General features: G+C 46.7%; 1 protein-coding gene across 6 annotated transcripts in view; it reads left to right on the forward strand.

The window, feature by feature from the left end:
* The window catches only part of GSE1 (Gse1 coiled-coil protein), a 444053-nt gene that overhangs the window by 145832 nt on the left and 272578 nt on the right, over positions 1–25643 (forward strand). For 4 of the 6 annotated variants that reach the window (XM_053400057.1, XM_053400050.1, XM_053400052.1 and 1 more), the window contains exon 2: positions 18821–18980. Coding sequence is in view for 4 of the 6 variants with exons in the window: in XM_053400050.1 (XP_053256025.1) it covers positions 18821–18980 (160 nt within the window). In the remaining 2 variants the exon portion in view is untranslated. Of the gene's footprint in view, positions 1–18820; positions 18981–24707; positions 25148–25643 lie in introns of those variants that run through there. The other 2 variants (XM_053400059.1, XM_053400054.1) reach the window with 2 other exon arrangements.

Raw genomic sequence — 25643 nt, forward strand, 5'->3', positions numbered from 1 at the left:
AAGGGTCTCAGGCTGACAGAAATCTTTTCCCCATCATCCACTGCCTGATTCTTTTAAGTCAGAGGTGGGGAACATTTTTTTAGCCCAATGCTTCTCATTTCCTTCTGAGTGACCTTCTTGAGGTGGGAAGTGGGGCACATGGTGTGCGGAGCTGGAGGCAAAAATGGCCAGACTGACAAATTTACATTTTTACCTTTGTGCAGTAGGCTAGCTTCTACACACCCTCCTTTCTATTCTCCATCCTGATGAGCAAGCTGCATTATCAGAGTTCAAGGACCCATTGCAGTCAGGCAAACACAGTTGGGAGGGGAAGAAGAAGAAGAAGCAGCAGCCAGTGAGGGGCCTAGTCTTGGGAGGGAGGGTGGGTGTGGTCTGGCGAGAGTTCAGAGGGCCAGATAGAGAGGTCTGAAGGGGTGTATTTGGCTCACAGACCTCAGGCTCACACCCCTATTTTTAACTGGAGATGGGAGGGATGGAACCTGGGAACTTCTGTAAGCAAAGAGCAGATGGTCCCTTTGAGCTATGATCCCACTCTATAACCAAAATACCTTCATTTCTGAACCAGCACTAATCTAGGTCCAGTGTCAGAATCTGTGCCAGGAATCAGGCCTACAATGGTTGAAGTGATTTGTAATAAAAGCCGAGAGTGCTTTTGAGCATGTTCAGAGTGACTCAGGAGGACCCACAACATCTGAAACCAATAGTAGTAGTAGTAGTAGTAGTAGTAGTAGTAGTAGTAGTAATAATAATAATAATAATAATAATAATAATAATATAATTTTAAATTTATATACTGCCTCTCTAACTGGCTTTTCCCAGCCACTCTGGGTGGCTTACAACATATATAAAAACACAATAAAACACTGAACATTAAAAAACAAAATATCCTATACAAGCTACAAGCCAACCAATAAATAAATAAAAATCAACAACAAAAACAATAATAATAATAATAACAACAAACAGTTTACAGTTATACTCAAATTAAAATAACCATCAACCCCAACTAAACATTTAACCAACACTAACCTGACAAAAACAAAACAGAGGAACCAAAATTAGAACTGTTTAAAACATTCTAGCTAGTTGCCTCAACCCAAGAGTTGTTCCAGCAATGTCCCAGTGGCCTCCCAGAAGCCTCTTTTAGCTGTTCAAGGTGAGTCTGGGCCCTGCCCCCTAGGCCGGGTGGAAATGGGCCTTGCAGCAGGGAGTAAGGCTTTCTTCCATCACTCACAGCAGCAGCAATGTCCCTTTGGCCTCCCAGGAGCAGCAGCAAAGGCTTCTAGTTTGGCAGGGGTGACCCAAAATCCAACCCTGGATCTGTTTTACCTTTCAGTTTAGTAGATATTTATAAATACAGTCACAAAACAGATAGAAGGTAAAGCCGCAGACAAATGGAAAACAAGTCAGCCAGAATTAAATCCAAAAGCCTGTTAGAAAAAAGATGTCTTTGCCACCCACCAAAGGAGATAAGAGAGATGGATCCAAATAGGTCTCCTGAGGGAGGCCATTCTGAAATGAAGGCTCCCCCCAAACCAAGAAGGCCCTGTCTCTTGTGTGTGCACCCTCATACCAGTGTCTGCAGAAGGACACACACCAGGGCCTCTCGTATTGATCTGAGCACATGGTTTGTAGGTTTTATTTTGCGGAGAGAATTGGTGTGCTCAAAGAAGCTTCACCAGGGACCTGCACAAGGGGAGAGCGTGCCACTGCCACTCAGAAACCAGCAGCGCAGGCAGATGCAGCCAGTGGATGCCCCATTGTCTGTGTTGTAAATTGAGAGGCAGCAGCTCCCAGGAGCTCAGAGGCAGCTCAAAGCGTCTGGGCTAACAAGCGCGTTGAGTGCTGTGCCTCCCACTGCCACTGCTGCAATTACAGCAGGGAGGATGGCAAGTCGTGTGCACCAATAAAGCCAGCCACAGCATGAGCAGAACGGCTTGGCGGCTTTACCAACAAAAAGATGAGCTGGGGGCTGGGGAGGAGCAGGCTCGCTCCTCTTTGCCGGCAGACCTGTATGCCAAGAAGCTTTTGAAAATGTTTGCACAGGTGTCAGCTTCTTACTGTACCTGGAGGGTGGGGGGGGACAAAAGGATGAGAAATTATCTCCTTTAATTCAGAGGAGGTACACAGACTCAGAAAAGAGACTCATGCTGTTAGGAACTGGACTCCCTCTTTTAAGAATAGAAGCAAGAGAGTTGACACCTGGCGAGTTTTATCTCTGTTGCCTGGCTGTTCTTTCTCTCCCCTACCCCCAGGAGCAGGTACTAAATTTGCATGTGTTCTTAAAATGCATTTGTGTGTGCAGATGAGCAACTGCTGGTTGGTTGGTTTCCCCCCCTCCCATCCTGTGGGGAAAGTGGCAAAACCGTATGACCAATTTATTGTACACACTTGGCACTGAGGTAATGCAAATTCCAATACACTAATTCCCATATGAAGTATATTATGCAAATTTCATATACTGGGGCTGTGCCTCTGCTTGCTTCAGTTGCCTAACCCTCCCCTCTCACTCCCCCACCCCCTTACTTCCCTCTCCCCACTTACTTCCCCCATGGTAACTCCTTAGACCTTCCCCATTCCACCTCATGCCACCAGTGTAGATCCTCAGGCCACTGCTTCTGGACATCTTCCTCTTCCTCCTACTCCTCTTTCCACCACCCAGACTGACTCTGTATGCTAATCAGCAGCAGCAGCCCTGAATTCCCAGGCAGGCTGGTGCTTATGGGTGCCTTCCTCCCCGCTGTGCTGCTCCTCCCAATGCCTGAGCCAACTCCTCATGTTATTCAGTGGTGGCAGCCGCATATCACCAAGCTGGTGAGGGAGGAGGGAGGCTAGTCTGTTCTGGTTGTCCATCTACGCACTCTCATCATGCTGTAGTACACAGTAACATATGTTAGCAGTCAGGTGAACTACTGTGTGAAGATGGACAATATCTATATTTCATGATTTATTCTGAGAATAAGTAATTTGGAAATAATCTGTATTGTTAACCAGGGGGTTGGGACTGGAGCAATGATGGGAAATGGCAGGAAGGAAAGCTAGGAATGATCCTTTACTTGAAGCTCTGTAGCCCTGGCTTTAAGCCCCACAACAAATGTCTCTCAGCATTTCTGCTGCTTGACAGATAATATTCTGTGGGCTTTTTTTTTATTTAAATAAAAATCAATTACAGTGCTTCAATTGTTGTTTGTGGGGGGCGTGCCACGAGGGGATTACCGGTACTTTTTTTGTCCTGCATAGGCTTTTGGTGCTTCTTCCCATGTTTTTTGGGAGTGGGTAGATACAGGAACATAACCAAGGCACATAGACATAGAAAGTGGCCTTAGACTGAGTCAGCATTGTCTAAACTGAGTGGCAGCAGCTTTCCTGAATTTCAGACAGGGGTTTGTCTCCCAGCCCTTCCGGAAGATGCTGGGAATTGAACTCCCCCTCCTGGATCTGGCCTGTGACCCCCAAGGATTTTTGCCTTCCACTGCTGCTGTTTGCAGCTTGGCTCACTTGCAGCTCATGCACAGCTGGCCAGTTTGTGGCACCTTTGTGGTTGGAGTTGAATAGGGTTGCAACTGCCATTCAGACCACAAGAGGGCTCCAAACCACAGCAGCTTGGGAGCCTGCCAGGTTTGTAGGCTCTCTGGGAGAGCTGAGAACTGTCACCACATTCCCTTCCTGTTACACTTTACGTGGTCTCTTTCTTCACCCTATTTTCCTCTCTCAGATCAGAAGATGCCACTTTCCCCCTGTGCATATCACTTGCTCATCACACATTATCCGTGCAGCAGAATGAGTTGGGCGGCAGAATCCTGGGATTGTATAAAGGACTGCTCCAATTCAGATGGAGGTATCATATTTTTTAATACTTCCCCATGTAATCAAACCAAACAAACCTCCTTACAAATAGAAATCTAGAACATGGGGATCAGGCTGAGTTAGAATCTTTCTCCTCGATGTGCTGATTGTTTACCTACAGGAATTTTTTTTGTTTTTAAGCGACAAATAATTATAAAGGGATACCCTCTCCACACATATCTGAGGTTGTATTGTCCTTACTACCACCTCATTTTGCAGCATGTATCCCAGGCCATGAATCAGACCATTGGGCCATCAGAGCTGTTGTGTATATGATTGGCAGATCCTTCCTAAGCACTACTGTTTCCTTAGCATTCTTTTCTCACTAGAAAGCTAGCCTGGCTATTCCAGGAACTTGAATTTTAACACTTGCTGAATATAGGGATTAGAAGGGTCTTGGCATACAGCCAACTCCCCCCGAAACTCATAACAGTATATTTTGTAAAGTTGTTTGCCTGTTTGCTATGCAGTTGGACACCTCTTAAAATATCATAACCAAATTTTGCATGGTGGTTCCTGAGATCAATGAGGTTGTTTTTGTCTGTGTTTGGAGACAGATGACATTTTGTATCAACATGGTGGACCGGACCTTTCAAAATCCACACTGATTTTAACCACTGATTTCAAAGTTGCACTGATTTTTTTGGCTTCTTAGATTTCTCAGGCAACCGTGGGCATGAGGCTGCTAGTACTTCAAGGGGTCAATCTTGTGTTGCACCCTGTTTTCAGAAGAGGCTAGCCAGATACCTCAGGGAAGCTCAGATGCCAAGGCATGGAGGTAACATAGAACATAGAAAGCTGCCCTACAGCAAGTCAGAACATTGGTCTCCCTCTTTCACTGACTGGAAAAGGCCATCCAGGGACATTTTTCATGAAATGTATGTGCTCTACCAGTGAGCTACAGCTCTCTTCCATGTGAGGTGAGCTATCAGGCAAGAGATGCCATGTAGCCATCACGAACTAGTTGCCATTGATATAAGCTATCCTCTTCCCTCAGTCTGTCTAGTCCCCTAAAATAGAGGCCCTGTGCACTCCACTTACTGTGGTAGTGAGCTCCACAATAAATTAATTTGGCTTTAAAAAGCCCTCTGTGATGCCACAGAGCATGAATACATGTTGCCAACCAGCAAATGGGTATTCAGGGGCACAGCACCTCTGGACAGAGAGGCCTTACTTAGTTAACAGCTGCTGATATTCCAGAGCTCTTTCACCCCAGTTAAATTCTTCTTCTTCTTCTTATTTTAGAAGAGCCAGGACCTTTCAGCTCTCTAGTTCTCCTCTCTGCAACCTGGAAGCAGCATCCTGCTTCCCACAGGATCAACCATGTGCTTTTGGGAAGTGAAGATGTGTGGGCATTTGCCCTCTTCTGCTCTTGTCCCCAGTAGTTGGGATCCAGAAGCAGGGTATCTCTGATCCTGGAGGTTGCCTATAGGCAGCAGGACCAATAGCAATTGATAGCCTCAAATTCCATGAATTTATCTAATCTTTTAAAGCCTTTTAAGCCTTCAGCCATCCTCATATCTGGAGGCAGCAAATGCCATCAATTAATTATGCTTTAAGTCTGTCTCGAGCTGTGTAATTTAATTGAAGAACCCCCTCCATAAACCCCAAAAGCAGCCACCCGTGTTACACTCCTGATGTTCACTGATGAAACTGCATTGGGGGTGGGCTGGAATGGAGAGGGTAGCAGTCAGCCTATAGCATGGGTAGGCAAAATAAGGCCCGGGGGCCGGATGCGACCCAATCGCCTTCTCAATCCTGCCCGCAGATGGTCTGGGAATCAGTGTGTTTTTACATGAGTAGAATGTGTCCTTTTATTTAAAATGAATGTCTGGGTTATTTGTGGGGCATAGGAATTCGTTCATTCCCCCCCCCAAAAAAATATAGTCCAGCCCACCACAAGGTCTGAGGGACAGTGGACCAGCCCCCTGCTGAAAAAGTTTGCTGACCCTGGGCCTATAGGATCTGAACCACATGCCCTTCCCAAAGATGGTGTTTGGGGCTGAAATGCATCAGCAGACGTTGAGCTTAGCAATGATTCCCTGCTTGGAGGAGCATGGTTTATTTACCGTTGGATGCAATCACACAGAGACTCAGTTCAGGAAAACACAAAAGCTAAGTTTATTAAAGGAAATGCATGCTTGATAGGAAAGGTTTTTGTGGAGATGAAAAGAATTATGTCTGCCTTTTGCTCTCAGCAGGAGAGAGACACAAAGATGTTTCCTTACCCAAGGTAAGGGTAAAGAAGTGGGAGGATGCAGGAAGTGAGGCCAGCAGCCCTGAGAGCATTGGTTTTGCATCTGAGAAAAGGTGACCATGGGTTAGGTCAGAAAGACAGTCTAGGAACGACAGAGGTTCTCCTTTCTCCCTATGTGACTACACAATCCTTCAATACAAGCCAGAGTTGCATTCCAGCACTTCCAGTGACCAATCTGGCCCAAGCATGACATTGCCCACACGGTAGAAAGATTTCAAATGTTCCCTCCCATTATGCCAAGTGTCAAGAACAGGAATTGCCTGTGCTTTGATCTGGTATTGTTGGGCTTCTGGGTGGGCACCTTCTCACTTGCTCACATTGTGTTGCCTCCCCTGGTTGCAACCTTTGACTGTGATGACGACCTACTTGTTTCTCTTCACCTCCTTTGGGCTGCTGTGCCCAAAATCAATTCTGATTTTTACACTGTCTTCCTTAATCTGTGTGTGTGTGTGTGTGTGTGTGCGCGCGCGCGCACACACACACACACACACACACACACACACACACACACACACGTAATGTTCTAATTTATGTCCATCCAAGCTATGCCTCTAGTGTTTAAAAGTGCAAGCTTCTCCTTCCCTCCCTCTCTCCCTCCCTCTGACTCTCTCTGCAAATAATTAAATAACATGTAATATCTTTAGTCACCCTGGAGTGAAGCTGACATTTTCCCCTGTAGGACCCCCTGGCAGGGACAGGGAGATGTTAATAGGTCAGCCAACTCTCAAGTAACACACTGCCAGTGTCAGGACTCTCTCGCTGTAGCAACCAGGCTGGCTGACAGCTCAATCTTTCCATGTTAATAGCAGCATCAGATTCATCTGCTGAAGAATCTTTTGTCTCTCTCTTTTAACTCATGGGCCAGGGAGGGAATAAATCTGCCATCTGCTGACCTGAGCTGCGTCTGTGCTTTCCCAAGGAAGTGACATTGCTGGGTCCTCAGTGTCCAGTCGCTTTCTGGAGTTCTCTAACACTGGCAAGACCTCATGTGCTCCTGAAGCTGCTTTTAGTATGAAAGGGGAGGGGAAACCATTCCACAAAACTCTCAAGGATCTGTTTCTGCACCCTAATTATAGCTGCCCCCTGAGTATGTTCATGGCACAAGTGCAGGGTTTTTTATTGGCTCCCCCTGCCCCGAAGCATTGGCCCAACTTTGGTACTGTCTTGTGTACTGGTAGAAGAACAAGACACCCCTGCTTCCACCCCCACCCCCACCCCCGCTCTGTCAAGGCGCACACACAGGTACACACTCCCTGCAAAAGTGCCAAGGGGTACCAGATAACAAGTTAGCGCCCAAATCACTCGGCTGCACTCTAATTGGTTGTGAGACTTTGAGGACATGGTCAGGCCGAGGAGGCACTCTCCTTCCAGGAAGGGGATGGAGAGATGCTTTATCTGGCTGGACAGATCCCTCTTAATTGAGCAGATACTTCACATTTGCAAACAGATGGCTCCTTTGCATCAATTATTTCTTATCTGTGTAACAGGGATGATTTTCTGACAGATAGCAAAGGGGAGGGGGGAGAATGAGGAGAGTGAAAACGCAAAACACAACAGCCTTCCTTCATTCCTCCTCCCTCAGCACAGTATTGCCTTTGTGTCCTCTAATGTCTAAAAGTGGAGTCTGTACACCATTGTAGAGGGGCAGGGGTAGATTTCTCCAGTGGGTTCCTGTAAGTTTTTTAAGCAACTCTCTTTGGTAGAGGGGGGTCTTTTGCAGTCTTCAGTCAATGATACTAGGATCCAGCATCATTCCTGGAATGAGTTTTGGAGGCGCTTCACTTAGGGACAAAGGGTGTGTTGTACAGTTCAATATTTAGCTACAATGGGCAGTGTACTCTTTCAGAAGCAGATCATACTCTGGGTTCTATCCAACTAACGTCTACTCAGAGTAGACTCATTGGATTGTATCCAAGGTTTTTCACACTCAGCGTAGACCCATTGAAGTGGATGGACATGGCTAATTTAGTTTCATCAATTTAAGTGTGTCTACTTTGAGTAGAACTTACATTGGATAAAACCCTCCGTTCCTTCTTCCTTTTCTCATGAGATGTTTTCCATATTGCTAACCATATTTGTTGTACTGTAAAAGGTAAGTGTTTGCTATCTTCCAAACTTGTTCCAATTTGAAAGTACCTTTCTTATAATGTGGGCCAAATGAGGTCTGACTAGTGCCCCACTGGAGGCTATCAAAGAAAGTTCAGTTGTATGCAAAAATATGGTGAGGCTTTATAAATGCTTATCGCAGGAATCGTCATACTCAAAGCATCTTTGGCAATATCTGTCCAACTTTATTGGAAAACTTTGGGGCAGCATCAACCTCAGTGTTGATGTTTTATCTACTTCACAGGGTAGGGGTTGCATCACTTCTGCCTGTATACCACCTGGCACATTGTTGATGCTAAAAAAGTATTAAACCAGGAAATCAGCTGAAAATATATTTGTCAACTTTAGCTCAAATGAAGGGGAGGGACAATATCTCAGTGGCTCGTGTGCAGAAGGACTTGGGGTCAAACCCTTGCATCTCCACTTCGCATAGGAACATAGGAAGCTGCTTTATACTGAAACAGATCACTGGTCCATCTAGCTCAGTGTTGCCTACACTGACTGGCAGTGGCTTTCCAGGGTTCCAGTCTTTCCCAAACCTACCCAGTGATGCCCAGGATTGAACTTGGGACCTTCTGCATGCAAAACAAGTGCTCTACTGCTGTGCTACAGTCCATAGCTGTCAACATTTCCTTTTTTAAGGGTAATTCCCTTATTCCGAATAGGATTCCTCGCAAGAAAAGGGAAAAGTTGACAGCTATGCAGTAGTCCCTCCCCAAAGAAAAGATCAGGAAGAGGTGATGAGAAAGAGCCTTCTGTGCCTGAGATTCTGAAGAGCTCATAGTTAGGTAGATCATATTAAAATACACCAGAGGTAGCCAGCGAGGTACTCTCCAGAGATTGTTGGACTAACTTACATCAGCCCCAGCCCCACAACCAGAATATCTGACGCCAAGCGGGTGACCTTCCGCAGGTGACAGCCAGGCAAGAATCAGCAATAGCAACTGGCAGTCAGAGGAACTGCTTTCTTTCCTTTTGCTCATGCCTGCCTTCCTCTTGCATTACTTTTCATCAAACGCTGCCTTCCCCAGGGTATCTGCTGGCCTACCCTGTTGTATGCAGCCAGAAAACATGATGTCTTCAGATCACAAGCAATTACTGAGTCGGCACTGCATCAAATGCAGCTTAAGCAGGGAGCACTCCTGGGCCACACACCCTTATTTGTACTACTTGATGGCAGAGGAACTGAATGCATTCAAGAGCATTTTTCTGTTTTTCTCAGAAGCCCAGGGAAAATACTAGGAGGGAAATCCTGAGCCTGGGGCTTGCTGGAACAAGTCTGATTAGCTGAGGTGCAAAAATCCACCCTGTGTTTTCCAGCATTCTGGCTTGAGGCAGGAGCAGCAGTGCCCTTGCTCTCTCTACATCCTAGTAAACAGATTGGCAGCCTTCCCAGATAAGGGCACTAGTTAAAAGCCGGTGTGGATTCTTGCCTTGAAGTGAGGCTGAAGCTATGATGGCTGTGCTTTGCCCAGTCTTTTCCAGCAAGGCAGCTGCTGCAGGGACACAGGAAGCTGCATCTGAAGCCCTGCTGGGGGGCGGGCAGGGGACGTGGCAACTCTGCATCCTTCCCCCCAACCCCATGAACAAACAAAGCAGTGAATGCAAAAAGCTAGAAGTTTAAAATGTGTTCCATTTATTGGGGTGGTTAAATGAACCCCCTGATTTAGCAGTTAAGAACTGTGGTCCTTGCTTCACACTGGCCTCTATTGATACAAGTCCTGGGTCTTCTGTTCAGAACATTTACACTGGCCTGTTTGGCTCTGTTGCTATTACTGCTTTCCTAGGGCACTTTTCAGCTGGGGCTCTTCTTTGCTGTGTCCAAAATGCCTAAGGGCTACCCACTAGGCCTGTGGGAGACATGGGAGACTTCATGTTTAATTAATCCATGATCAGAGCCTAATATACGTTTAATTGCTTGCTGATTACATATCGCTGAGTGCTGCATCCATTAGCAGGCCAGCAGTGCTAATAACTAATCATCATTCCCAGTACTTCAGTCCCTCTTCATCCAGAGTGTCCCAAGCTCCTCCTCCTTAATTAACCCCCTCCCCTATGGCAGCTCCCCACTGAGTGTTCATTTAGCATAGGAGAGCCATGCTGCTGTTGTAGAGGGGGCGGGTGGTGTTCTAGCAATAGCATAAATTGTTGCTATGAGAAGAAGGAAAGGAGAATGAGACAAGCTGGGGGCCAGTTGGTTGGCTGTGTCCCATCACTGAGGGACAATTTGTAAACATGTAAAAAGGGCTCTGCTTCATGGAGGACACCCATCTAGCCCAGAATCCTTGTTTCCCAAAGTGGCCAGTCACATGCCTTTGGGAAACCCATAAGCAGGGCTACTCCTGCTGTTGCTCCCCCTCCCCCAGCTAGCATTCAATGGAATTCTGCCTCCAACTATAGAGCAGAGCCACAGAGGTTAAAGCAATAACCAAAATACACCCAATAAACCAGTCCCCTCTCCCCGTTAGACCCCTAGCCATTCTGACAGACCTCACTGATGTATCCGAGCCCCACTGTTAAAAACTATTTAACCCAGTTGTCATCACCAGATGTTGTGGCAGGGAGCTCCAGGGTTGTTTGCAGACATCCTCTTGAGGGGGTAGAGCTTTTCAGCCTACACAAGTCTGCACTTAGCAAAGAGTTTCTCTTCCCTAGCCTTTAGCAGCACCAAGCTACTCACATAAGTGTTTATAAAAATGTATCATATTAGGTATAATTGCCTTTAGGTCAAGGACTCCTGGATGGTTAAGTTCAGTCAAAGACGACTATGGGGTTGCGGCGCTCATCTTGCTTTCAGACCGAGGGAGCCGGTGTTTGTCCACAGACAGCTTTCCGGGTCATCGGGCCAGCATGACTAAACCGCTTCTGGCACAACGGAACACCGTGACAGAAACCAGAGCGCACAGAAACGCCGTTTACCTTCCTGTCACAGCGGTACCTATTTATCTACTTGCACTGGCATGCTTTCGAACTGCTAGGTTGGCAGAAGCTGGGACAGAGCAACGGCAGCTCACTTTGTCACGGGGATTCGAACCACTGACCTTCTGATCAGCAAGCCCAAGAGGCTCAGTGGTTTAGACCACAGTGCCACCCACATCCTAGTTGCCTTTATGATGAGTGGCCTGTGTGGGAGGGATGGCTTGTAATTGTAGAGGACTAGGTAGGTAGGTGCTCTGGTCCATGGGGTCACAAAGAGTTGGACATGACTCAACAACAACAAGAACAACGTAGGACATATCTCTGTGCCCACAGATATTTGCACATGTCTGTCTGTGGAGCTCAGGCACCCTGGGTCAGGGCTGGAGGGCAGATTTTGCTTTTGCTGCAATAGTATCCTCCCAGGGCAGTATTTAAGTTTCTCCATAAGATGAATGGGAACCACATGGAGAAAATGAAGCTTTCTGTGTTTCCAGGGCACCATTAGGGGGCTGACTATATCCTTGTTTCCTGTTCCTGGTGACCTTAGCCATTGAGAATGAAGCTTGCAGCTTCATTAGCATAACTCCACCCTTCACGTGCATAACCATATCCCTTCAACTAATTGTTGTATCCAGTTCACAAATGCATACAAAGCAAAATAGCTGTACCACTGCTGGGGATGTGGAGGTGGGATCACATTTTTAAAGCTCTGGTGTGTTTATCTCCCTTTGCCAATAGACCAACATAGCAAGGAAAGGGCATAGTTAGAATCAGATGTGCAGCTTTTCCCATATGAATGTTTTGGTCTTTTTCTCTTAATAGTTCAAAGGCAGCATTCCTCACCTGTAGTTAGAAGTAAAACAGTCCATCTTAACACTTTGGGACTCATCCACTCATATGATGGTAAGGAGAGGTGATAGAATGTATGTATGTATGTATGTATGTATGTATGTATGTATGTGTGTGTTGTTGTTGTTTAGTCTGTTTAGTCGGGTCCGACTCTTCATGACCCCATGGACCAGAGCACGCCAGGCACTCCTGTCTTCCACTGCCTCTCACAGTTTCGTCAAACTCATGCTGGTAGCTTTGAGAACACTGTCCAACCATTTCGTCCTCTGTTGTCCCCTTCTTCCAGTGCCCTCCATCTTTCCCAGCATAAGGGTCCTTTCCAGGGAGTCTTCTCTTCTCATGATGTGGCCAAAGTATTGGAGCCTCAGCTTCACGATCTGTCCTTCCAGTGAGCATTCAGGGCTGATTTCCTTAAGAATGGATAGGTTTGATCTTCTTGCAGTGTGTGTGTGTGTGTGTGTGTGTGTGTGAGAGAGAGAGAGAGAGAGAGAGAGAGAGAGAGAGAGAGAGAGAGAGAAATATGTAAAGGGAAATAGACAGTTTCTATGAGGCATTCAGAAACCTCTATGTTTTCTTAGTTCCTCTCTTATCCTAAGAAATGACTTGCCACACAGAGATGTAGGAAGTTTTTGTGTCTAAGCAGGGATTTGAGCTGCATTTCTCCAACATCTGCACTAAGATTGCCAGACCCTCACATGTTTCAAAGCAGGTCATATTCCCCTTACATTAACCCTTTGGGACATGTTGTACTGAAATGTGTGCAGTGTGAGTGTGTGTGTGCCCACCTTTTAAAATAGCTTGACTTGGTAGCAACAAGCATGCCACCCACTTTGAACCAGATAACTCATAGCCTGGATCTGTATTAACTCCCTAATTACATATTTACACACCTGGTGTATGTTACGTCGCAAGCATGCATCCACTCCCCTCATGACTTGTGTAATCTTTCCATTGGGATATCACACATGTTTTTCTGCAAAGCTAGAAGGTCCTCCACTACAGGTTAGCATGCAGTAAGGGGAAGGGGGCTGTTATGTCTTTTGAATGTTCAGTTTCCCTTCACTTCTAGCTAAACACTGGCCAACCTACAATTGACTCATTTCCTTAACAGTTGAAATCTCTCCAAATACTTACCTTAAATAATCTTCCCACACCTCTCTAGCAAGCAAAAACATGTATCACTATTTTAAAGGAGCCAAGAAGCCAAAATGGAAGTATGTTAGTTCATCCAGGGTAGGGCAGAGTAAATTCTACACCAATAATAGTTTAATTCTATGACCTATATATAGAAGGTGTGCTAATCTGCATAGGTATGCTTATTTTGCCTAAATCGTTGTTTCTACTCATTAAGGAGATAAGCAAAGAGTTGGATAGGTGGTAGCCCATGTTAGAGCAGACACAATGAAATTAAGTTACATGGCTAATTTAGGCCTTATAATTTCAGTGGGTCTACTCTGTGAATAACGTAGTAGGATACAGCCTTCCTTATGGCTTCTGAGGCTTTACTAGACACTGCCCCCACACTTTCAAATGTATCTTCACTTTCCTGTCCTCAGGGCTAGACATATGGTGTGTGTTTTCCTTTTTTAAAATAAAAGTTGATGAAATTCTGATGAAGTTGAATGCTTATATTTAGGGGTGTGGGCAGCTGAGGGACTGATTAGTGGTGGCCTTGTGGAGGTTCCAGGCAGAGTTGGGATCATGTTTAACTAACATTTGCTCTATATGTGAAAACTTTCCAGAAAGGAAAGTGGTCAAGATCTCAATCCCAAATTGGAGTATTTTAACACAGGGGTGGGGAACCTTTGGCTCTCCAGATGACATATGAATCCCATCAGGTGATTGATAGGTGGGCAGCCCCCACCCAGCTGTCAAGCCTGGCCTGCAGAGGTGGGGCAGATCCAGTTTCTTATACTTGATCTAGCTGATCATTGTTGGAGGCAAAGCATTGGGCAAGGTGGAACTGTTGGTTTGGTCCATCAAGTGCAGCTTCTTGCACCACAACAGGTCACCTGGAGCTCTTGCCATTCCTGAAGCATCATTCCTTGCATCATTCATTTCCCACAGGCATCTGGATAGCCACAGTGAGAACAGGATGTTCAGCTAGATGGGCCGTTGGCCAGATCTAGCAGGCTCTTACATTCTTACAAAACTGTGACAAAGAGCATGGTCTGAAGGCATACAACCCACTAACCTTGCTGAAACTAAGCTGGTCCAGGTCTGGTTGGTGCCTGGATTGGAGGTTGCTTAGGAATCCTATGTATGCCTCCTTTAGCCCCATCAGCAAACAAAGGCAGGATATCAGTGACTAAACACTGCCACTTGCTTTCCAATTAAACTTGGGGCTAGGGCATTTTTCTTCCTCTTTCAAGGATAATCAGTCTCTAGGAATGATTTGTACAAGAGACAAGCAGACTAGATCTTCTTTAACAAGCCCTGGGGAACTAAAGCATCACCTGGGTCCTTCTTGAGCTCTCCTCCTCAGTTCCAGGATGAGGGTGACCTGTGTCCCAAGCCGCTGGTCATGCCCAGGCAGCTGTGTGGAACACTGCCAGTTGGGAGTCAGTAAGTGCTGCCACTCAAAAGGCTTGTGGGATTTGCTGAGCGCCAGTGGTTGGTGTGGGGCATTACCATATGGTCCCCATAAATTAAACCGTTCCAGGAAACAAATGGTAGATTTATACGCCTTTGCTCGTATGTGTGCCTCATTGAACCTAAGAGGTTTGCGACGGAGCTTGCACGCGCCATTCATCTTATTTAGCTGCCCTGGTTTTAGAGGACTGATCCTTAAAAAAAATTGGATCAACATTAAAAAAAAAAATCCTTTCTACATGTCAACCCGAGGCCTGTACGCTCATAAATCAGCACGGAGAGGGGAGAGGCAATAGCAGCGTGGAAGAAGGGGGAGTTTACACCCTTTGGGGGACTTCAGACCGTCACGATTTTTCAGGAGGGATTCAGACACATGCTGTAACTTGAAGTTTGCACATTTTAAGTGGTTTAAAGTGCTGTTTCCCAACAAATTTATTTACATCCCATCTTCCCCCCCCCCCCCGGGAGCTCAAGGTTGCATACCTGTTTAATCCCCACAACAACCCTATTAGGTAGGATAGGCTGAGAGGGAGTAACTGGCTTATGGTCATCCAGTGAGCTTCATGGCTGAGTAGGGATTTGAACCCTAGTCTCTCCCAGGCCCTAGTCCAACACTCTATCTCATATACCTCACAGGCAGGCGCGCGCGCACACACACACACACACACAGTCATACCTCGGGTTACAGACGCTTCAGGTTGCGCGTTTTCGGGTTAAGGACGCGCTGAAACCTGGAATGGGTTACTTCCGGGTAGAGATCATGTTCGCAACTCGAGCATCCACTGTGTATCACACATACACACAGCCTTTTTGCAGTTAGTCAATTGACAGGGAAATGCTTTGAAAGGTGTGGGATGAATGAATGATTAAGATGAAGATGAATTAGCACCATGCAAGCAACTTTGGAAGAATGCTGATTGTCATATAACCACCCTGTAAACAAATCAGAACAAATGCTCATTAAAAACCAGACACAGTCTAACCACCACATAAGCTTTGTGCAAGCAAATAAGAATGAATTCTAAATAAACAGGTCATCTGGAGGTGCCCTTTATTTGTGTGGCTCACATTTCAGGGGCGTATCCCCTGTCCACCCGTCTTGGGTTTCAGATCCTCTGTCCTCTACATGAAAGGCTCATTTGTACATTTGTGGGGGTGTTCTCTCTACTATGCTGTTGTGGTTGGAGCAGTTAATTTTAGAATGTGAGGTGTTGGAACTTAAGAGGGTTTTTTTTGGGGGGGGTACACCCTCTGCTGGAAGTCAGAGCACTATGTACTCATAATGACAATAATGATGATGATACTAAAAATAAAAATTTACAGAAGAACTCTGTTGGATAAAGCTAGAGGCCCATGTAGTCTAGTATTCTTTTTCTCAAAGTGGCTAACTTGTAGAAAGCCTGAAATCAGGACTTTCGCACAGCAGTACACATCCTTTTTAAAATTAGTAATATCTAGATTCTGCACCTACAAAAAAGCATGAAAAACATGAAAGAAACAAATTTACACTGGGCGCAAGTTGTGCTAATTAAGTACATGTGCACAATGTACTGTATCTGTTTTGTGTTATTTATTTTCTGCAGTGTTTATTAAGAATTTCTGAATACTATATGTAGTAAATTAATCTGTATAATTTAATGTGCTTCAGACAGATATGATGCAATGGTAAGAGCAAACTTCGAAGCCTTTCTTTGCAAACATAAAGGCTAGAAAGCTGAAAACGTTACACAGTTGATTTCTTTGCCCAGAACAGTGGTACCTCAGGATAAGCACTTAATTCGTTCTGGAGGTCTGTTCTTAACGTGAAACTGTTCTTAACCTGAGATACCACTTTAGCTAATGGGGCCTCCCGCTGCCGCTGCGCCGCTGGAGCACGATTTATGTTCGTATCCTGAAGCAAAGTTCTTAACCTGAAGCACTATTTCTGGGTTAGCGGAGTCTGTAACCTGAAATGTATGTAACCTGAAGCGTATGTAACCTGAGGTACCACGGTACAGTGGTACCTCTAGTTATGAACTTAATTCGTTCCAGAAGTCCATTCTTAACCTGAAACTGTTCTCAACTAGAGGCGTGCTTACACTAATGGGGCCTCTTGCTGCCGCTGCGCCACCAGCACACAATTTCTGTTCTCATCCTGGGGCAAAGTTCTCAACTCAAAGTAACTGTTCCAGGTTAGCAGAGTTTGTAACCTGAAGCGTTTGTAACTCGAGGTACTACTGTACCACATGATTCATGCTTGTGCAGAATTGTAGCACACACAGAGCCAATCTTATTGGGTGTGAGGGGGGGCGGAAGTAAAAGGATGTCACTATTTAGACTCAAGCTGACTTTGAAGGAAGGTGGAACAAGGACTGGCTGGAGCAGGTTGCACCTCTTTGTTGCTCTCACTTCAGCCTGGGCTGCAACACCCGCTTTCTTCCATCTGCAAAGCCACACAGGACAGGACTGGGTTGTTTTGCTGACAAGTTGGCTGTGCCCCAAGACCATACTGGCTTCAGACAGTCTAAAGTGGAGTGAGAGTCACAGGACAGGTTGTGCACCTTCAGACATCACTAATCCAGCTTTATTAGTAAACCAACCATAATAATATATTCAGTCAAGAACAGTGCTGTACAGAAGAATTCCACACTGAGAACCAGTTCACATTATTTTTGCTCAGGCCACTCAGACTTTGCCTCTTCCCATTCCAAGCTCAAATGTTGCTTTTGTGTCAAGCTGCCCATTTTTACTATCCCATCACTAGCACAGATTGCAAATTTTGCATGCAGCTGTGCTACCTTATTGTAAAGAAGGTGTTCATAGGCAAGCAGAGAAGCAAGCTCATTTTGCAACGAGCTGCTCAGGGAAGAGTCTCACTGTTTACTGCTTTGGGGTGCTTAGGTTGCTGCTGATGCAGTGCAAATGTTTTGTGCTACAGACAGTACCTCACAATTGGTTGTGCATAAGTTAGTCTGATGGGTTTGGCAGATGCAGATACTGCCTAAGAACATGCAATGTCTTGCACATTTTTAGCTTGTTGGTTAAGATATGTGCTTTGGTTCCTACCCTTTTCCTCAGATCATTCCCTCCCAAGCATTCATCATTTAGCTGAGTCTTCCCCAACCTAGTGCCCTTCAGATGTTTTCAGTTCCAACTGGCACCAGACCATTCATTATCCTACTCTTAATCTCAGGGTTGTGGGTTCAAGTCCCACATTGGGTAAAAGATTCCTGCATTGCAGGGGGTTGGACTATATGACCCTTGTGGTCCCTTCCAACTCTACAATTCTATGATTCTATTCTGTTATCCATTAGGGAATGCTAACTAGAACTGAAGGAAGTTGCAGTCCAAAACCTCTCAAGGCCACCATGCAGAAGAAGACTGGCCTAGGTCCTGACAGGGAAAACCTGGAGGCCCGTGGACAGCAAACTCCTGCTCATGGTAGAACTGGCTCAGAACCAGTGTGCTGTTCCTTCTCAGCTGGCACATGCAAGCTCAAGCAAAAACAAATGGCCCCTCCAGAGTGGTGTTTTTATGTGTGGGTGTATTCTGCAATATGTCATTTATGCAATAATAGTGTGGTGGATTTATACAGGCGTGTCCACATTATCATTCCACTTTGTAAGTTGTTCTGTAGTGTTTCCCCAATGTTGCTGGATTGTTGGTATCTGATGGGGCACGTTAGACTATATATAGCACAGCAAAAGCGCGGGGGGGGGGAATGAAACACATTTGACTCCTGAATTGGGGAGGCCCATTTGACATCAACATGAAATGGAGCCTTTAGTGTGATCAGCCTAGTCCTGTTGAATGTTCTGCTAGTATAGATTCAGCAGGTGCCTTCTGTTTCAACCTTTAAACGCCTGCTGAAAATGTTTTCCTCTTTCCATAATACTTGATAGTCTGTGATTTAATTTTTTTATATGCTTTAATTATAGATTCTTTTAATGATATACAGCAGTATATAAATACTTTCCATAAATAAAGAAAATGTATGTTGTGAAAAGTTACAGGATTTCAGCAGGACGTTGCAGGACTTACACAGCATTGAAAGTGGGATTGCCTGTGACTGCCCCAATACCATTATGAGCACAAATCATGAATGCACCATAGAAAGAATGCCTGGAAGGGCCCTTATTTACCTTCTGTCTTGGAAATCTTGTGTGCTGACCCCCACCAGTCCATGTGTATATGGTAGGACTTGTTTTCAGAGCTGATTTTCTGTACTGCCTGGAAGGGTCCCTCATGTCTTTTCTTCTCCTTTCATTCCAGGCATCTGCTTTTCCTCTAGAGGCACCTGCTCTGAAACTAGTTGCCAGTGAGGCTGCCCAACGCCCATCGGGCCCCGTGGAAAGCACAGCTGTGGGGAACGGAGCTGCTCAGGATTACAGGGCTGGTTTGGATGTGGAGGGTGCAGCTCAAACAGCTACAAGTAAGCACTGCATTCCTTGTTTCAGTTGGGAGTGTGCTTGTTTGTGTGTGTCCAATAAATCCATTCATACATGTGGATAAGTGAGGAGTGGCACAAGGTAGAACTCAATGTCGGGTGTGTGTAGCAATGGGGTTCTGTTCAGATGATCTTATCTATGAGAGTAATGAGATTTCAGCCCACAATAAGTGATGCAAACCTGGCAGCAGTGGGTCTTTGGGTAGTCTTAATACAGGCTAATCTCAAGTTTGAGAGCCAGATAATGTGTTCTTCAGTTTGGCTTTCAATAATCTTTCTATCATCTATCTATCTATCTATCTATCTATCTATCTATCTATCTATCATCTATCTATCTATCTATCATCTATCTATCTATCTATCTACACACACACACACACACACACACACACACTTTTCCAGCTGACTTTTCAATGTGACCTGAAGCAGAGTTCCAGATAGCATTCAAGAGCATTCACCAGCAGCCTGCTTTGACAGTGGTTCTCCTAGTGGTAAGGAACACAATACAGTCATACTTCGGGTTACATCCGCTTCAGGTTGCTTCTTTTCAGGTTATGGACCACCAAAACCTGGAAGTACCGGAACGGGTTACTTCGGGGTTTTGGCGGTCGCGCATGCGCAGAAGCGCTGAATTGCAACCCGTGTGTGCGCAGACACGGGTTGCGAATGCTGTGGGTTGCGAACGTGCATCCTGCACGGATCACATTCGCAACCTGAGTGTCCACTGTAGCTTCTTAGTAAGGCTCTCCTTAAGGGAAATTTTTGAGCTCCTGTGCAATTCCTGCCAGGGCTTTTGGGGGGGGGGGACTGTTGCATGAAGTTCCAGTTGCTGAGACCAAACCCAGATGTCCCAGTCTGCATGTAAAATATATTTTTCTCTCTTCCTTTCCAAGCAGTGACTTGCTGATAGGTCAAAGGAGGCCACTCCTGAGCCTTTGCTATCCCAAAGCTAGGTCTGGCTGAGTGCCATCTCCAGGGAATTTAACATCCTCCCTGGTCAGGAACTGCAGCATTCCTAGAGGAGGCGTTTCTTTCACTCTCTCTTACACACAGACACATGCTTTGCACCCCACCTTCCGGGCCTGTTCTATGCTGAGAGTGTAGAGCTCCTGCTTGGATGAGGCATTGGCTTCCTCCTCCACCTGCTGTTATGAAAAATTGCAGGAGGAAGAAGCTAGCCCTCAAGGAACACAGGAAGTTGCCTTATGCTGAACCAGGCCATTGAGTCTTCTAACTCAGTATTGTCTACTACACTGACTGGCAGAGGCTTTCCAGAGTTTCAGATGGGGGACATTTGCAGCCCAGCCTGGAGATGCTACTGGGGATTAAACTTGGGACCTTCTGCATGCAAATCAAATGCTCTACCACTGAGCTATGGCCCTTCCCAAAATGGCTTGGGCAGCCCTCCAGTTCAGCAAGCTGTGGAGTATTGGTGTCAGTGCGGCAGGGAGTCTGGGAAGTGAGTGACTGTGAGGCAGTCCTGATTGGCCACAGCTGAGGCCTCTGACCTTTGGAAAGAGCACGGGGAGAGCGGGGCCATGTGTTCACACAATACAATTGCTGTAATTTAGCAAAGGATTTATTAGCTCCCTGCTGCACTTCCTATAAGGGAACGCCATACAGAGGTCTAGGAAAAGCTTGTAGAGTTCATTCTGCTTCCTTCTAGAGCCACCTGGTGGTGTCTTTCCAGAATAAGGGGTCAGGGAGGGTCTTTGGTAATTTGTGAGCTATTTACTGCCAGCCAGCTGGGAGCAGGAGCTGTGGCCTGGAACGGGCCATGTGAAGTTGCCTGTGTTAATTACCAGAGTCGCTTGGCAGACACACTGAGTAATGGCATGTTAGATGCCTGCTGTATTTCGTGCACCGACTCCTCAAGGCAAGGCCTTTGTGTTCCTGGTCAGGATCTTGGCTGGCACTCAAGGAGGGAGGAGATCTCAAAGCCCTGCCAATTGCAGGCGGGTGAGACAAGGTTAAGCATGGAGGTTGGCTGTGCCATGGGAGGTCTGCAACCCCCTCCTTTCTCCAGCAACTCACATGGCTCATCCTGACACATATTCCTCCAGAGAAGGAATGCAAGTGTGATGTGGGAGCTTATTGCCCTGTGCAGAAAGGGAGGTGTTAAGTTCTACTCAGCCAACTGATTGAAAGCAATGGACTTAAGCTACTCATGCTCATTAATTTCAATAAGTCTACTCTACTCTTGCTAGAACTAACATTGGCTACAACTCAAAATGTTTAGTACTGTATGAACATAAGAAGTTTGGAGTGACAGTTTTATTTGGGAGTGTTAATAACTTACAAACTATGTGCTGTATTTCTTGTGCATATGTGTATGATAAACACACTGGGTCTAGTGTGCATAAGGACTGTGCACATGGATGCATTTTCTATATAAAACATACTGTTCACAATTGGTTCATATATTTATAGTGGTACCTTGGGTTATGAACTTAATTCATTCTGAGGTCCGTTCTTAACCTCAGGCGCTACCACCGCACCACCAGTGCACAATTTCTGTTCTCATCCTGGAGCAAAGTTCTCAATCCAAGGTACTACTTCCGGGTTAGCGAAGTTTGTAACCTGAAGTGTTTGTAACCCGAAGTGTTTGTAACCTGAGGTACCACTGTATACTAATACCACAAATGCATTCAACTCAGAAAATTAAGGGGGAGAAATTATAGACATAAACTTGCTCTAGATTAGTGAAGGTGGAAAGATAAAAGTCTGCTTTTGTACCATGTGAGAATTGCCGATAAGCACATTTGTTCCTTTCAATTTCACATATTAAGCACAAACAAACAAAAAATGGCAAGGGAGGGTGCTTGCAGAGTGTGCAGTCAGAACTGGGTGGTCTAGTTCAAGCAAGGATAGGAAGAGAGAGCGAGAAAGCCACTGGGGAGCACATCCTGGCAGCAGTGCAGAGCTGGGAGTTCAACAAGTGTCCTGAGGAAAGTTTATTAGAGCGTAACAACGTAAGAAGAGCCAGGAGGCTGAATCAGGCTAATAGACCATCTTGCCCAGCATCCTGTTCTCACAGTGGCTAGTCAGGTGCCTATGGGATGCCTACAAGCAGGACTTTTTACAGAAACTTTATCTTCAGGTGCCAGGCCTTTGGCTAATTAAACAGTTTATGGCCTTTTAAACTGGGGGTGGGGTATTGTTTTTGTTTCTTACTATGTCATGTATTTTTGTGTTTTTATTGTAAACTGCCCTGTGATCTGTGCCATCTGATGAAGGGTGGTATAGAAATTTAATACAAATAAATAAAAGTGTGTATTCAGAGGCATGCTATCTCCAAAAGTGAAGGTAGAACATAGCCATTGATTCTGCTGTGCTTGTCCTCTGACATTCCCCACCTCCTTCCCTTCTGGTTTTTAATCATTACTGCAAAAAGAGAACATTATCTATATACACTGAAAATATGAGACATTATTAATACCATGGAAAACACCCATTACCTGTTTAAAAAGCACACCATTATTTCCTTGGATTCCCCCTGAACTGATAGCAGGGAACAAACCTCTTGTCCATTTTGTGGGCCAAGAATGTAACAATTGTTTTAAGTAAAGGTAAAGGGACCCCTGACCATTAGGTCCAGTCGTAGCCGACTCTGGGGTTGCGGCGCTCATCTCACTTTATTGGCTGAGGGTGCCGGCGTACAGCTTCCGGGTCATGTGGCCAGCATGACTAAGCTGCTTCTGGCAAACCAGAGCAGCGCACGGAAACGCCGTTTATCTTCCCGCTGGAGTGGTACCTATTTATCTACTTGCACTTTGACGTGCTTTCGAACTGCTAGGTTGGCAGGAGCAGGGACCAAACAATGGGAGCTCACTCCGTCGTGGGGATTCGAACCACTGACTTTCTGATTGGCAAGTCCTAGGCTCAGTGGTTTAACCCACAGCACCACCCACGTCCCTAAAACAATTGTTTTAGTACCTGTTTAATTAGATTATTTGGGAGAGAGGGAGAAAAAGAATCTATATTCCCAGGAGGGTAGCCTTCTTAGTCTGTTGTAGCAAAAACAACAAAGAGCCTTGTGACATCTTAAAGGTGTAATCTGTGAATAAATGGAAGTTTCATCCTGAAGCATATTATGTCCATTTTTCCAAGCCTAAATCATACTGTTGCTTGATAGGGCGGGGGCTGAGATTGATCAAGCTTCCTCCAGTGCACAGCTTGGCATCTGTGATGGTTATGACTATGTTCTACCTGTACTGCTGGAAGGCATCATGCCTCTGAATACCACTTGCTGGGAATCTCAAGTGGGAAGCGCTGTTGCACTCATGTATGGGCATCTTGCTGGCCACTGTGAGTACAGGATGCTGGACTAGATGGGCCATTGGCCTAATCCAGCAGCCAGGCTCTTCCTATGCCCTTATGAAACATCTCCTGGTGAGCTTGGGTGACTGGTTTTGTTCCCCAAGTGCAACTCTGCAAGAGTTAAAGAGGGCACTAGATAGTCTGAAAGGGTTTTGTGTCAAGATGCTGCAGAATGTTCCTGCATTATTTGCCTGCTCCTCATGGGGATCCCCTCTTACCTTGGAGGCACAAAAACATCAGTTACAGGCGGCCATGTGGTTTTCTGTTTCTCCAGCAGGTGGCTGGTCAGCGGACTGAGTAAATCATCATGCAAAGCTTTCCAGAGCAGCCATGCCCCCCTCCCCCTTCCCCAGGTCTGCTTATCTCTGTAGGCTCAGCAGCAAGGGGAAGGCCCCTGCCATTTTGGCCTTTTGTGCTTCCTCAAGTCCTGGGATCAGGCATTTGTTTAAATGTCGAAAACCTCTTCCAAGTAGCACTCAAGGCAAATTACGATTCAGAATACAGCATAAAAAGCACAGAAATTGTTAAAGGCTCCAAGACGTCTTTACCGCCCAAATGAGCTGCATGGCCCTTGCATGGTGGACTTTCTTGGATTGTTTGGGGGTCACGGACTAAAATCTTTACTGGCTGAAATTCAGCCTGCCTCCTCTCAGCCTGCAGCAGTTCCAAACCCCATCTGGCCAGCTGTATTCTGAATACTCCTTTCCCCCACCCCATGTAAGTCACAGGGGCCTATCTTTAGGCAGGCAGAGTTAGTGGTGGGACATCTACTATGATTGGTGCCCTCCATCTGATTGAGACTACTATCAGCCCCAGGTTGCCAAAGGCTGATGGAGAATTTAATCTCTCAGGTCTCTCTCCTATTTGTTCTCCACATCCTCGGCCTTCAACCTCCGACTTCCTTGCGGGGTAGAGAAATGGCGCTAGGCCACAGCTCTTAAAAATGCTAATTAAATGAGGAAGAAGAAAAAGGAGGACATGTTCCGGAGCATGTGCAGAGTTTATTTTCCTCCTCCTTCAGTATCCACAAGTCTCCCTCCTGCTCCCACCTGGGGATCGAATACCAGTTTTAATCCCAGTGCCCCCCTCACTCGTCTGGCTTGGGAGCAAGTCCCGCTGGACTTGGTGGGGTTGTTTCCAAGTTGGCCATGCCCAGGATTGGGTTGGAAAGCTACACTTCTGCGCAGGTTGACTTGGGAGCAAGTCTCCCGCTGACATTCGTTGGGGCTTTACATCGGAGTAAACACGCCCAGGACTTGGGGGGGGTGAGAGGATCCCTCCTGGCGGGTGGGAGCCACCGTGGGCGCCGAAGCCCCTCCTCCCCAGAGGCAAGATCGCTCTTTCCCCCCGCTCCGCACGTGCTCCCCCGGCGGCCTTTTCCGGGAGGGGGCTCGGCCAGCGGAGTCGCCGTCGCCCGGTTGGAGCCGGTGAGTCACTCGGTGGCTGCAGCTCCTGGAACAGGAGTAGCCCAGCTGGGCTGGGCCGAGCGGAGCCGCGGGCGGGGAAAGAGAAGCACCAGAAGCAGGAAGTGAGGCGGGGAGAGAGAGACACACACACGCACACACGGAGCCCGAGCAAGCGAGCGGCTGAGCCCGGCGCTCCTCTGCCGAGAAGTTGCCTCCCCCGCCCCCCCCCCCCCGCCGCGCGCACTCCCGCCGGGCCCGGGGGAAAAAGTTTCCCTGGCCGGCCGCCTCGCCTCCGGCGGCTGGATGACCGCAGTGCCTCGCGAGGGTCTCGCCGCCGCCGCCGCTTCTGCTGATCCTGTCGTCCCCCGCCGGCTGTCCCCATGGAGGACAGGAGCCCCCGCTGGAGCGGCCGCCCGCCCATCATCGGTGAGTGCCGCGCTTCTCCGTCTCCTTCCTGCGCCCATCATCGCGGAGTTGGGGCGGGGGAGGCGCGCGAGGAGGAGGCTCCTGCTGCTGGCCGCCGCCGCCGCCACGGCTTCCTCCCTCCGCGGGAAGTTCAGCTTGTTGCTGGCTGTCTGGACCGCTGTGGATTTCGGACAGGGGGGTGGGTGGAGGAAACTTGTAATAGGAAGGGGGCGGGGGCTCAAGTCCCCGCGTGTGTGGTTGGCTGACTTCTCTCCCTGCCGAAAGAAGGAGCTCTGTACATGCTCAGAGAGGTGAACTATTTTAGAACCATATCTGTGTAATAATGGCAAATAGGAGTCATAGTTGTTGTTGTTTTAAAGGGAAAAGGTTTGTGGAGTTTTATTATTGGTTGATAGTAGCCCAGATTTTTAAGGTGAAAACCTTTGTTTGGACCAAGCCCTTGGGCTGAAATCTCCCACTCTAACCTGGATGCACTTTTTATTGATCCCAAAAGTGT

The sequence above is a fragment of the Podarcis raffonei genome, chromosome 8 (genome assembly GCF_027172205.1).
Source record: "Podarcis raffonei isolate rPodRaf1 chromosome 8, rPodRaf1.pri, whole genome shotgun sequence".
In the NCBI taxonomy this organism is placed as follows: Eukaryota; Metazoa; Chordata; class Lepidosauria; order Squamata; family Lacertidae; genus Podarcis; species Podarcis raffonei.